Source organism: Colias eurytheme, chromosome 1, assembly GCF_061535395.1.
Source record: "Colias eurytheme isolate Ceu_HAF_F1 chromosome 1, ilColEury1 Martin Lab GWU primary, whole genome shotgun sequence".
NCBI lineage: Eukaryota > Metazoa > Arthropoda > Insecta > Lepidoptera > Pieridae > Colias > Colias eurytheme.
In genome coordinates, this window is record NC_142980.1 from 2922855 (window position 1) to 2937862 (window position 15008).

The 15008-nt window shown below is 35.4% G+C and overlaps 2 protein-coding genes across 5 annotated transcripts in view; both read right to left on the minus strand.

Moving 5' to 3' along the window:
* LOC149910915 (uncharacterized) overlaps nucleotides 1–15008 on the minus strand; it is a 68251-nt gene that overhangs the window by 15849 nt on the left and 37394 nt on the right. For all 4 annotated transcript variants that reach the window (XM_090120479.1, XM_090120471.1, XM_090120463.1 and 1 more), the window contains exons 6-10: nucleotides 14277–14318; nucleotides 13765–13793; nucleotides 11449–11581; nucleotides 8162–8344; nucleotides 4321–5080 (exon numbers count right to left, since the gene is read on the minus strand). In XM_090120479.1, the coding sequence (XP_089976605.1) occupies nucleotides 4321–5080; nucleotides 8162–8344; nucleotides 11449–11581; nucleotides 13765–13793; nucleotides 14277–14318 (1147 nt within the window). The remainder of the gene's footprint in view (nucleotides 1–4320; nucleotides 5081–8161; nucleotides 8345–11448; nucleotides 11582–13764; nucleotides 13794–14276; nucleotides 14319–15008) is intronic.
* On the minus strand, nucleotides 62–2284 carry LOC149910916 (uncharacterized). The gene is made up of 2 exons (XM_090106460.1): nucleotides 1828–2284; nucleotides 62–1566 (listed from the first exon to the last, which is right to left on the minus strand). The coding sequence occupies exons 1-2, from the start codon at nucleotides 2282–2284 to the stop codon at nucleotides 599–601; spliced, it is 1425 nt and encodes a 474-aa protein (XP_089962586.1). The 3' UTR covers nucleotides 62–598.

Below are 15008 nucleotides of genomic sequence, written 5' to 3' on the forward strand. Positions count from 1 at the left end.
CATTTAAATTACAATTACTAAACATATTCTAGAAGGAACATGCATTGTGCAGGATACAAGTCAAAGATCATTAAATAACATTCCATTATAGATGTGTGAACAAATAGTGAAAAAAGAAGCTGAAATAATAGTACATATATAATAATCCATATAATACATTTTGACACTTTCATATAATACACCAAACATCAACCTTCAAAAAAGTATAATCATAATCATAATTATTTTCATTTACAATTATATCCCTTTGTATCCCCTAATAAGATATAAAGCAACACACGATCAAATATGTCTTATCATTTTACAAGATATCGTCTTTATTAGGCAAATTTAGCCGTGTACATGCCACATGAAATTATACTAACATTATTGGAACATATTCTTACATATACAAAAACGACATTGTTGTAAGCGGTGGTGGCTCAGCGGTTCAAGGCACCAATTATAACCTGAAAGGTCGTAAATTTTCTTTGTCGTGCACAACAACTACGACAACAGTAACTACGAGAGTAACTACGACAACAATTATACACCAACTGATATTGTCTCAATTATGATGTGGAAACTCTGCGCGCCAATTTGGTAAAAGTTTAAGGTATTAGGACCATGCTCTTGCAAAATAAACGAAATTTCGAAAAAGCTCGAAAAAATAAGGCTCAATATTTGCTTCACTGTATGTAAATGCAATGCCCTTACCCGGCAGCTGTAGTCGCCGGCGCAGTGAGGGAGGGATAACCCGTGTGGTGGTTTTGCGTACTTCACGCTTCTTAGCCCGTTTGCTTCTTGCTTTCTGAATAATTCTAGCATTTGCATCGCGAATTTGCGATAACAACGAATGGGGGCGATTTTGATTTTGATTGTGGTGATCATTGTTTGGTGTACGCTCTTGTAGAGAACAATTGGCTTTATCGGGATGATGTTTGGACTGACCTTGATGGCTCTGACCGGATCTGTCGGTCGGATTAGACTGACCGCTTTGATTTCGATGGCGAGTCTGATTGCCTTGATTGTTCCGATTACCCGGACGACCACGCTGGGACTGATTATTCCCACTACCTTGGTTGGTGTTTTTTGTACGACTGTTCTGTTGGGTCCGATTATTTCGAGAGCTCTGATTGTTTCGACCTGACGCATTGCCCGTACGGGGCTGATCATTCTGATTGCATTGGCTCCATTGCATTGGATCTGCCTTAGGTGTTATACTTCTCAAAAGCTCAGCTCCATTGTCCTTTTTATCGGTTGTCTGACTGGTTTCTTCAGGCAAAGGGACGTCTTCTATCCGTACTTCGGTTGAAGTATTACTATCCATTGGAACATTATGCTGGTCTGTCTGTTCATTCTGATCTGATTTATTCTCATCATGAGTCTGGTTATTCTGATCTTTGTCCTCACTTGAGTCATTGCTATTGTTAGACTTCCTCCGTTTTATTATAATTTTAGCTTGAACAGACTTGTCCACTTGTATATGTGCATGTTTCAACACATTATAAAACCTGATGTGTTGGTCTATTTTATCAATCACAACCTGGGCAGTGTCTGTGGTGGCAACATTATCACTTTTGGGTTCTACAAAAAAAAAGGTTTTAGATGCCTTGGGTAAGTTAAAACGAAATAGAAGTACGCACATTTAAATTTATTATAAATTACTTTAATAGAACTCAAATAAGTAATTGAATTTAATGGAATCGGAAAACTGTTTATTAAAAAAAATATGTATGTAATATGTATGTATGTTTTGGGAAAACTTGTGTTTATCTAGACTAACAAAGTTAGTGAAATTTATAAGGAAATATGGCACAATAATCGCTGTATATTGCCATTCCTTACCCGACATCTCTACTGCATCATGGCAGGCTTCATCGTTGGGATTAGTTCGAACTACCATTTGCTCTTCTTGCCCGTATGACTGTGTATTTGTGTTTTTATCATCTGTTTTATCTTCGTCGTCCTCACTGTCTGAGATAACGATCACCTCAACATTTTCATCGCAATCATTGGTATTGCCTCGTTGATTCTCGTTTGCAGGACGTAAGTCATTTATCAAGGGACAGACTTCAGGACTTGATAATGTATTATCTGTATCCACGCATAAGGATACACGTTCATCTACCAATTTGCTTGGCCTAACAGCGACGATATCGTCAACAACAATACTATCGTCATCATCATCATCGTCTATATCTGATATAGGGTCTAGAAGAAAAAGTTCTAAATTATATATATAATTTTTCTTTTGTAACTTATAAAGTTTTACGGTATAATTTAAAAAATTATCAAGTTCCATATTCAAAATCTTCTGAGTTGCGGCAAGTTGCACAATAATTATTTTTATTGTGTACTATTGAGGTTTTTCGCGTAAACAATATTTTGCGTTTCACGTCGCATTTCATATATCCCAACCGCAACTCAGATTGCGCTCTTAGCAGATAAAATCAAATGCAATGTAAAAACGAGAACTTTTAAGAAATTACTAATGTTTAAAATGGGTAAAATCCAGTTACGTGTTGTTACAATTTACTTTATTTTAATGTTTTAAATAAGAATTGGCTCATTCATTGCTGGCAACCATCAGAAGAACCACGTTTTGGTCGCGAGTAGACAATAAGTCTTAATTTTCTTCAGATACACAACAGGTCAGAGTAGTGTGTTGTTAGAAAGTAATTTCTAAAGAGGAAGTTGATCCTTTCTTAAATGGTCTTTTAGAAAATTACCGTTTGAAAAGACAGAATGGTGAATTGTGACGTAACACGAAGAGTTGCAATTACTTCAACAACTCAAATCATCAATTGCTAGGCAAACTTTAACTTTGGCATCAGGGCAGATCAATGTACTTTGCAAGAAAGAGTTTGGGAATATGGTATAATGGCGGCAGTTTGTTTACCAATCAAATTGATCCACTAAAATTTGGAAGCTTGCGTTTTTTCTAACTATAATTTTGTAAGGCATGGAAAGCGATCGCAGAGTACACGGCGTTATAATATAGTATCAATATGTACAAGGTATACCTAATAAGACATTCCATTGCAAATAGATCTTATTCAATATTAATCATGTGTCACTCAAGGAAAATAGGGTATCATATGAAAGGGCATTATATAGCAAATTTACCCCTAATTCGTGGAAATAAGTCCAGCCAATTATGTAATGGATAGAAAAACAATCAAGTGTGATCATAAAGGGGTTCATTCTTTTAACGAATCTTAGTGGAATGCAAACAAAGGAAAATAAATTATCATGCTATAACATTGGTAATTTTTATATATCCTACAGTTATGGTTTCGTATATTTCAGATATTAATAAGCATGTGCGAAATGGTATTATGCAATTTAGTTGATTATTGTGAGTTAAATTTTTCAACACGCTGTTACTGAACATTTGATTTTAAGCATAGCACAAGATATATGTTATATATTATACATGATCTGGTATTGGTAGTTGATACTTCAACCGTTATTTAACCAAAGGAGACTTTACGATTATGATAGCTCAAAAAAATAAAGTAATATACGAAACATTATCAACACGTTAACGCTATTCCAATTGAACTGTCAAAGTATTTGACGTAAGTGACTGGGGTGTTTTTTAATTGTATTGTAATATTTAGCCATATTGTAGACTTACCTTCAAATTATGATAACTGCAGAAAAGAACCCCTCCCCTATTTTTTATCTAAGCTTTAAGTATACCATGTATATGCAAGCCCATTATTCTAGTCTCCTTTAGTTACACTACCATTCTCGTTCAAATGTAAAGCTTATAAAATCTTAAGCTAATGATTCTTAAATTATACCTAATATTATTATTGCAATCACCATCATATCTAAAATGCTTTTATGGTAACAATTTTTCACAATCCTACTAGAGAAATAAATCAAATTTACTTAAAACGCTTATAATATAAGTAAAATTCAACAACACTATCAAAGAGAAACGCGATGTAGTAGGTTAGACAATAATGGTGGCTAAAGACTGTATACAGCATATTTTATTTTACAATGCTGACAATCAGCTTATATATCCGTGATGATCTCGGTTGTGATGATGCTAAGTGCGGTTAGTACAAGCTTTTAATGAAATCATGTCATTATTGTGGCAAAAAAAAAACTGCTAAAATCGGCTGTTAAGAGGCGTATTGTTACTAAATATTATATATTCGATAACCAATGATACTATTCGGCTTGTCTGGGTGCTATACAAAATCTTAAGACAAAACTCAATTCTATGTTAAATAACAAGACACAACTCAAATAACAGAATACTTTAAAGAATTATGAGGCACATTCGTAACTAAATCTAGTTGCACAAAATTGCCTCCTTACCCTGTCGCACGTGATTGAGCACGTCGCGGAAATGATCAACCATCATGAGGCCAATTCGGCTCCTATCACTATCGTCTCCTTCCCCGGTCGCTTGGTCTTGGTTTCCCGGGGCCTGTTGGTTTCCATCGTTGCCCGCGTTACCTTGGTTTCCATGCTGGTTTTGGTTTTGCGCTAGGTTCTGGCGTTGTTCCATGTTACCCAGCATCGCTTCGAATGGGATTGGCACGCGCGTTTCGATCTGCACTTGGACCGTGATAGGATCGTGCACCTCAATGTTAACCGTCGGCTGATTCGGGTTACGGCCCCGGTGCTGGTTTGTCGTTTGATTTTGGTTTTTAGCGTCTCTGCTATTTGTGTTTGTCGATTGATTAGGACCTGAAGCCTGGCCCGCAGTGGCCTGGTCTCCACTTGTGTCGTCGTCGAACTCCGATTCCACTTTTATGTCGTCTGCGCTCATGGCTGGGCCGGAACCTGCGGCCTCGTCTAAATTCATGGCTTGTTCGTCTGATTCTGGTCTTGTGTTGCCAGACGCGTCAGCCCGGTTCGCACCTTGACTCATTGGGGCTCTGTTCGCGGCTGATGAAGTTACATCGGTGAATCTGTATTCGTTTGAGTTTTGATGCGAGGATCTGCTTTGACCTTGGTTGTTTGAAGCTTGGCTCGAGTTTGCGGATGCGTGGTGTGTTCTATGACCGTGGTGGTGCGTCCCAGGGCCGCCTCGATGGCCGGGACGATTTGTAGTCACCACGTTTACATGAGCCTGAAAAAGATATGAATGATTAATAGCCTCGTGAGTTCGTAATGTACATAATTCTTAATTGGTATGATGTCTTGAAATATTATTTGCTTTTCTGTAAATCTACACTATTATTATTTTTTAGTCTCAGAAAAGCCGCCATGTTGCTGGGGGTGAAGAACTAAAAAACGGTCGGAAACGTGAGCGATCGAGAATTTTAATTTGGATCAGATCAAAATGCATCTAATGGAAAATTTGTATGAGCTCTTAATTTTATGCGTAACAAAGGGCAAAAGGTTATTTGTTAGTATTGTAATTTGTATGACAATTCTGTATTTACAGTGTTACAAATTTTAATGAAGTTATTAGTTAGATGTTCGCTAGGAACAGATTTTGTGATAAGGTTTGGATTAAGGTCTATCGCGAAGAACAACAGTGGATTTCCATATATATATATTCCTACATAATAACAGTTGAGAAGAATTTTTAATAATAATTTGATTGTTTGTTTTTGCAACTGCTATTTTGTATACATCTATGAAGAACGTGGTAATTTTTTTGTTAACAATGCTTGTATATTGCACTGTGTGTTCATTCAGTCATCAAAATGATTAAATATATAATCTACTGTTATAAAAATTTTATTTCATTTACGGTATTAAAAAGTATTACAAAATACTAGTTGTCTCTATACTAATTATTTACTCAGGTGATTGCCACTATATCAACAAATACAAAAATAAGAAAAAAATAACGGTTGGTCTGATATCGTATTTTTTTTTTGTATTAGAGAATATTACAAATATCCACTTTCGTATAACATTGGTGTATTTTCAGCGGTTTGTATATGTATTTTTAGTTATTTTTAGCCTACAACCAGTAAAGAGGTTCAGAAAATTATTTACAGATTGCACTGTATCAATTTGAGATTAAGATATCAAATAAAATTGGCCGTGCGGGAGATATAAAGACAAAATAGCAAACAGAAAGACAATCATTTTGGGCGTTAATTTAACTCTTCTCCACGCTGCGTTTCGCAAATAACATAAGTTCAGTTTTTTATGTGTAGTGGATTAGTTTGACTTAATTTGAGAGGTGAACTTTTACCACGACCGTCTTCTTGAAAAATAAGTGCAAAGGCCAGTAAGTCTACCTATACAAAAAAAATTGTAAATTTTTGACAAGTTATCTCAAAAATCATAGCACTAATCTTATAAAAGATCTTTAAACAATGATTTGTTTTTTTCATTATTATTAAGTCAGATTTAATGAAATTTTTATCGTATTTTTTGAGGATTGTTCCGAAATTTTATTTATTTAAGTAATATTCTGCATAAAAATAGCAAAGTAAAGCTAATGTTAATGAAAGGCTACGTACAAGAAACAAATCTATTTAATATCTTTTACTTGTATAATTATCCTATAATCGAACTGTAATTTGAATCGAAAATATGTATAACGTTATTCCACTTTTTTTAACTTCTAATTTACGGCATAAAGTATATATGACCTACCACATTTTCTGTGGGATTGCAAGTTCAGGAAACAAAGCGCAGCCGCGATCTCGATAGAAGCGATTTCACCAAGATGGCGTCCGCGGGATGTTAGCCCATTGTCGGCTGTGCGATGCCGGCCTAGCTCATATCAAAATGGCGGTCGCGGGATGTAAGCCTAGTCCTAAAGAAAATGGCACATGCACGACGCCAGGCCCGTCCATTACAAAATGGCGGGCGCGGGAAGCTACCTTAGCCTATAGCAAGATTACGGCTGAGCGATGCCGGCCTTGATCATTACAAAATGGCGGCCCCGGTATTCAAACTTAAGCCAGAACAAAATGGCGGCCGCGGGATGCAAGCCTCGACCATATGAATTTAAAGTTAAGCTTATACTAATCCGACATACACGTCAAAAAAATTACAACCCTTCATTTAAATTTTTAATAGACTTTATTTTGAATTATACATCCTACTAATATTAGGAATGCGAAAGATTGTGAGTATGGACGGATGTTTGTTACTCTTTTACGAAAACGTCACGTTCACGTCGCGCCATCGCCTCAATCTTTATAAGGCGCAAGTCAGGCCGCACATGGAATACTGTTCCCATCTCTGGGCCGGAGCACCCCAACAATACCTCCTTCCATTTGACCGCATTCAAAGGAGAGCTGTACGACTCGTTGGCGAACCGAGTCTCACCGATCGGCTTGATACTCTGGCATTGCGAAGAGATATCGCTTCCTTATGCGTTCTCTACCGCATTTACTATGGGGAGTGCTCTGAGGAATTGTTTGGAACATTACCCACCGCTGAGTTCCATTACCGCACAGCCCGCCATAAACAGAAATACCACCCTCACCACCTTGACTGCTGGCGGTCGACAACTGTGCGCTTTAAACGAAGCTTCTTTCCGCGCACAACCGTCTTATGGAACCAGCTTCCTAGTACGGTATTCCCGAATGGTTACAATCTGGGGACTTTTAAGAAGAGAGCGTATTCTTTCCTAAAAGGCCGGCAACACACTTCCAATGTCCCTGGCGTTGTGGGTGCTTATGGGCGACGCTGAACGCTTACCATCAGGCGTCGCGTCTGCTCTGTTGCCTCCTCTCTCATAAAAAAAAAAAAAAAAAAAAAAAAAGCTACTGATCAGATTTAAATTAAACTTTACAGTAATACAGGTAATATATAAAAATAACACAAGAGGTATAGATATACTGATTTTTCCCGCGGGTTCGCCGGCGGATAAAACCGCGCAGCATACCTAGTACTTACTTTGAAGGAATCCGAGCTCACTGCGGCGCGAATTGTGTCAGCTAGCGTCGGGAAAGGTTGAACACCTCCACAGGAAAACACTGTCAAACAGTATGCTACTAAAAACTAAGTAACTATGACTTCTATTGTAATTCGCGCGAAGAGTTGGAGACTTCGAGAGCGCCCATCGTATTCCTCATCTTTGATCTCCTTCAGCAATCCAGTCTGTTTTCATTTCCTATAAAAAGCTAAAAATCCTTACCTTTGCAATGTGCATGGGCGATGTTGTTCGCGCTCCACCAGGCGAAGCGGAATGTTGTTTGCCGGCTCTAGAATAAAAATAGCAACAAACACTTACATGAAGTGGTGACAATGGTCGATTCTCGACGAGCATCTCAGACGTGAGTCGGGATCCATTGTGGGACAGTAGCAAGTTGAAGTCGCTCAAAAGATGATGTGCGTGGCTGAGGTTGTGGAACACCGCTCGAACCTTGTCTGCTAGACGCTGGCGGCGTTGCAGGGTACGCTCGCTTAATGTGATCTGAAAAAAAATGTTAGTTAAAAACATCGCAATTGCATCGTAATTCAAAAAAAATGTCAGTTTAACATTTTTCGTATAAATAAGTAAGATAACAAAGAAAATACATTTCCAAAAATATAAAAAAAGTATTTAAAATGTTCACAACAATCGCAAAAGCAGTTTCCCCAAGATAATCGCAGAACTGTATAAAAACAAAGCTTCGCTTCGATATGGTATCCTATCAAACAACAAAACTACAAAACAACTCGATCGCTATTCGAAACACAAAGAACAAAAAAAATCTTAAAATCAAATTGTCGCAACGACTTACTAATATTGTACAAAAGTACGAGGCACAAGAAGGAGTCCGTGTGTACCGGAAAACAAACGAAAACAAAATACCTTCCAACAAATCACCAGAGCAAATGGCGTTGCAACGCTTTTACTGCAACAGGTAGCACTAGGACGCAAGCCCGGAGACGAATGGGAGAGCGCTACAGCCTACAGCCTACACACTACGATAGCTGTTTACTGCGCAAGTGTGGGGCGGCCGTGTGCATGTAGTGGTGCGACGTTTATTCGTTTTTTTATTTTTTTATTTATGTATAATAATGGTTTATAATATAAAAAATACGGCATTAAGTTCGAGGGGCGATAAAGTTTTTTAAATTAAAAAATAAAACAATTAAACCACCGAAATCATAACATGCGCTCTATTAGGGTCGCGTTTTAAAAAAAATAATTTATTGGACAAATAATTTTAATACGACCGTTATAATTATTCATAAAGAATATTTAGTTCTCTCCAAAAACACAAACGTAAACTAACAAAAGCGTCGCATCTCCATGGCAACGAAACAAGTGAACCATATACATACTTATAGGTTTAGCTAAGATTTGTACGCGCCTCAGTTCATTCTCAGTGTAAATGCCAAGCCGATAGCACGAGAACTCCCTATCCTTTCCCTCTTAAAAGTAGATCCTCTTCAAAGCTCAAACTTGTTTTTAAAAGTCTAATTTTTTTAACCTCATTTCCATTGTTTCTTTCAAAGCTGTCGACGTACAAGTAATTATCTAACTAGTGTCGTAATTAGATTTCAAACGATTAGTCAAATCTTATTAAGTAGCCCTCCAAAGTATAAATAAAAATTCCTAAATATCTGTATAATAAATTCAAAACGTAAAATATTTTAAAACATAAAAGTTCATAAGTGCGTATATAGAGCAAGAAGGGTCAGCGAGGCTGGTGCACCGATCGATGACTCAGTGCACGCAACATTTCATTTTATAGCGCGCAGGTAATCAATAAAATCTGGGGCTCATAATTCCATGTAACAGTGGGATGAGTCGGTTGCCTAGGGCATGCTGCAAGTCTATAAATAGACCTGTATCATTGCGTCGACTCGAAACTATTGATTGCATCTCTCGGTGCCGACAATTGCACAGAATATACATAAAATTTTCATTTAAAATTTTCCTAACGTTATAAAATATGCTGACCACTGGGTTTTTTACCAATTTAATCATCTAAATATGCCAAAATCATTGCTTTTGATACCAATCTTTATGATTATTAATGCTTTCGGGAAGGTAAAAAATTCTTTTAGCCTAACTTTTGGCTAAGTGCACGCCACGTAAGCCCTTAAGATGTCTATCGTCTCACTCCACCGATTGATAATAATTTTTTGGCAGTTCGCAACTTTTACGTTCTTAACATTCTTAAGCAAAATACTATTGGTATACTAAGCGCGAAGGAACTTGTAGTTTTGCATGCATTGATTACGTAAAAAATACTTAAGAGCGCATATTCTATTTAACGCAAGTCAAAAACTCCGCGATCTATTACGATAGATCGCGGCTTGCGCTATCCTTTTACTATGAACAGCCAGGTCCACAGGAGAGCGCCGAGCAACATGTCCTCTCTCTTGAAAGGCTAGCTGCCGACTGACTGATTTTAATCGGGTCGCGCGCAGTGTTTTATAGTACTTTAAAAAAAATTGTAGAAAAATAATAGAGGTACCTTAGTTGATTTTTTAAATTTTATCTTATAAGTAAGACATTCTTTTATTGCAATATGTATAAATTATATTCAATATAGTCAAATATCTTGGTGAAAATAATCATTTTGTCGACTATAATTTCTAAAAAAATTCACATTGTTCGGATTTTAATTTCGTAAGTTAGGAGTCCAAAATAAAAAAATCTTTTAACTAACTATTTTAATAAGGATTTTTGCAGTTAGTTAAAAATAATTGTGTGTTAGATCTGTCAGCAATTTCAGATATTTTTAGCTTCGAAATTGACACTAAAAGTGAAATCAAGTAATCATCAGTTCTCAGTTATCTTGATGGTATTCAGAAATACTGTATTAATTGAAAAAAACTCTTAACTAACTACATAGACAATAAAATTTCCTAAAATTATTAGTAATTCATATGTTTGTAAGATAAGTGGTTGATGGACAATCTAGTTTGAAAAATCACATATTTGAGCCAAACAGCGCACGGACCGCGTACACGGCCTTAAACAACAAAATTACGCCGGCAGGCAGTTTATACATACTGAATTCCAACACAGAAGAATTCTATGTTCCTTCATCCATATTTGCAGACACAAACCTTTTTCAACTTAGTGAATATGATAACAATGTAACACTCACGTATTAGAAATGATGAAATACAAAAAAAAAATATAAGACAACCGCAGACGGGACGAATTCTACGTTAGTTTGGAAAATATGTAATTTTTCAATGATTTTGGAATAATTACGCGGGTTTAGATTTGATAAAATAAAACAATCTCAAAAACTAATCGGTTCGTATAAAGTCCACACTCAAAATAATTACTAGTTTGTGTAATGACATGTTGACACAACCGCACTAACTAAAAATCACAAACTGTAATGGCGCCCGGTTGGTAGCCATGTTAGGAATGTAATTATATTTTAGTAGTTCCATGTTGTAAGAGATGGCGGATCATCATGTAAAGGACCAAGTTAATCCGTTGCCCATTAAGTGACAATTTATAAAGAAACAAATAAATGTAAGTACAATAAGGAATGAGAACGGCAGTGATTAAAACTGGCATTTCCTGTAAAAACACACGTTATATACAAGAGTACTCACCGTCGGATCGTTCGCCTCTCGCAGGCACATCATGTACCGCTCCCTGTACGGCTCGAACTGCTCCTCAAGGAAGCGTAACTGGTCAGAAAGGTCCGCGAGGTCTTCAGGCCGCGAGTGCGACTCGTTCCTGGCCCTGGTGAGGGGGTTTGTGGTTAGACTTCATATTAAAAATTCATGAAAATATCCCACATTTTGGGATAGTTTGAGAAATTATACTTATATGTTAAATTTATGGTGAAAATCTAGGGGATTAGTCATAAAAAATGCTACATCTGGTACCTCGTCTGCTAATTTTAAGAATCATTGACTTTTTATGCGTTTTTTAAATCACTAAGTGTGACATACGTTTGATTTAATATAATCGAACTAGTTAAACATTACTTTATTATTGAATTAAGAAACATCGTTGTTTTCGAGAACGTCGATAAAAATAAGCTCTAATTAGCGCAAAAGGATTAAAAAAATAAATGTAACAAAATTCCCTGTTTGTTTTTATGAAAAGTATTCCATCGCGATAAAAATAACCTTGGAAATACAAAACAGATTACTGTTGCCTGGCAACAATTGAGTATTTGAATAAAAAAAAAATATTGATTTTTTTTATGTATTTTGAAACTTTATTATTAATAATATTGATATTTAATACAAATAACTTCAAAAAAATTTTTTTCCGTTAATTATAAGCAATTAAAAATTGATGAAATTTAAATTAGAATCACGTGACTACAAACGCGCCATGACTGGTCACCACATTTGTGACGTCATATTGTTATAGCTATGTATTAACTGCAGTACATAGCGTTTACGGCTATAACACGTGACTAGACAATAATACCTATTGAAAGTTTATTGCTAAAATACGATTTGTTAGTTGGTTCCGAATTAGTTAGTTAGTTACGTAAAAAATAAGAATCATCAAGAATAGATGTTGATATATTTATGATCACCGATTTTTGTCAGGAGTTGCCTTTGTAGTATTCGTACATAATGGTACAAAACGATAACTTTTGAGGTTCGCCATTTTTAATATAAATTTAAGTAATATAATTAACAATCGATATATTTAATATGTAATTTAATAATGACAACAAAATTAAATAGATCAAAACACTGTATTAACACGCTTTTATTAGCTTCACCTGTATGTTTGTATGTAACAGAATCCTTTCGAAGTTTCGACTCGATTTTGACCCACTTAAAACCGACGGATTTTGTTCAAATTTTGAACACTTATCAAGGTCCGATGACAATACAATAATATCATAAATTTATCCTGATAAGGATCGCCAGGATCAGCTTAAAACATATGTTTGTATGTAACCAATTCTCCTTTCGATTCGATTTAGACCCACTATAAACCGACGGATTTAATTAAAATTTTGTATACTTATAAAAACCCGGTAACAATACAATAATTTCATAAATTTACCTTATTATCCTGTTAAGTATTTCAAACTATATTTATTGTTCTATCAACTGCAATGAGTGAAAATTAACATTATGACGTCACACGCGCTTGGGTGACGCTTCGGGAGTTGCCGGCGTGTCTTCGGTACCGGATTCAAAGACTAATTTTTATTTTGAAATAACTTTTGAATTATTGCAAAAAAATAAAAATAAAAACAGTTTTGTTATAAAACTAATATATAATCTTTCCATTAATCACAAAAAAATTTTTAATTCAAATACTCAATTATATTTCTAAGCAATAAGAACCAATCTAATCGATTCGCAATACTCTTGTACACAATTATACAGTACTTGAATTATGAAAGTACTAGCTTTCCACCCGCGACATCGCCCGCGCAGTCAAAGAAAAACCCGCATAGTTCCCGTTCACGTGGGATTTCCGGGATAAAACCTATCCTATGTCCTTTCTCTTGTATCAAAATATCTCTATACCAAATTTCATGCAAATTGGTTCAGTAGTTAAGGCGTGATTGAGTAACAGACAGACAGACAGAGTTACTTTCGCATTACACATAATATTAAGTATGCATTAAGAGCGTAAAATCAAATTATTTTTATCATACAAATTGCGATGTTTAAGCAATGGACGGTAAGACGACATTTTGATAATAAGATACAATGGCAGCCCAAATTTACATCTATTAGAAAATCTTATGTGGAAGATCAGTCACCTATTTTTGAATATAACTTATATCCTGCCAAATTTTTGTTTTTTATTCTTAATGGAATCGAACTAAAAAAAATATCTGGATATGGCCTAGAATAAAATAGTTCTTTTTTACATATTATAGATGGATTATTATTAATGCAAATAAATTTTAATATAACAACGGGTTATCAACTTACCTGTCTAGATAGGGTCCATATGCTTCTTCCTGTAGGAAACAAAATGATAAAATTAATATTAGTAGTAGAAATTACTAGAAAATAATTTACAAAAGAAACTATTGAAGTGCCTAGTGACAGGCAAACTCGGTCAATAGCAATGGATAAACAACATAATCCGTAAAATCTTCGCGTTGCTAAGCTACTTGTATAAGTGGGTGTTCATTAATTAATTCTTCATTGGCTCAGCCCTCGATTCGTTATTTATCAAAGAGGCATGAGATAATTATATCCGAATTATATTGCGTATATTATAGAATCAGTAATAGAATATTCCAACTCCAAAGTTTTACAAAAAAAGATAATATTTTTGCCAAACTAAATTACACAAGCAAGTAATTCTATAACTCATGTAATATAATGGTACCTACATAAGCTACATCACAGCTAAGTATCATCAAAATCTGTCCAGTGATTTTCGCGTGAAAGACTATGTAACAAATGAAAAAGTATTAAAAAAATAGGTAACTCACCTCATCTGATTCTTCGCTGTCACTTTCGCTATCAGGAGTATCCTAGGAAATATTTTATATAATTTAGTAATTAGTAATGTCGTTTCAATTAATAATCATTTCCGCACTAACATTATAAAGAAGTAAGATTTTTATGTTTGTTTGTTTGTATTGAATAGGCTCCAATAGTACTGGATCGATTTTAAGGTGATGAATTAATTTTTCTAACATTTACGGCCCTTTTCAAACCTTCATAATTTTTATATTATTAAAGTTGTCGTGATGAAAATTCTTGACAAGAAAGTTCAATAGTAACACAATACGTCTACCGTTTTAGAAACATGATTCCATGATATTTTCTCGATAGAAAAAAAATACAAAGTTATCATTGTTATTTTTTTTTAATCTCTGGCATCTTCAAAATAACAAACGTAAAGTTACGACTTTTTGGATATTAACTATAAAATATACAACCTATACGTCTACCGTGTTAGAATTTTGAAATATGCGATGGTTTTGAAATAAACAAGAAATACTTGAAATTAGCGCGCGACCAGCCAATATAGCGAGAGCCGCCCTGTACCTTCCTACCCCGATCGCTGCACGAGTCATTCCCGCTACGGCCGTCACACGGGGAACTTGTGTCGCTCGCGCAATCGTAAAAAAGGGTGACAACACGATAAGACAAAATGAGACAAATGGGGACAATAAAGAAAATAAGAAGAAGAAACATAAAGGTTGGAGGAAAAAGAA

What these genes read in the sequence shown, in the direction of transcription:
- LOC149910916 (XM_090106460.1), bottom strand. Translation starts at nt 2,284, where the DNA reads ATGGAACTTGATAATTTTTTAAATTATACCGTAAAACTTTATAAGTTA. An exon ending in TGATGCAGTAGAGATGTCGG is followed by an intron (nt 1,567 to 1,827) that starts GTAAGGAATGGC and finishes TTTTTTTTGTAG; the next exon opens with AACCCAAAAGTGATAATGTT.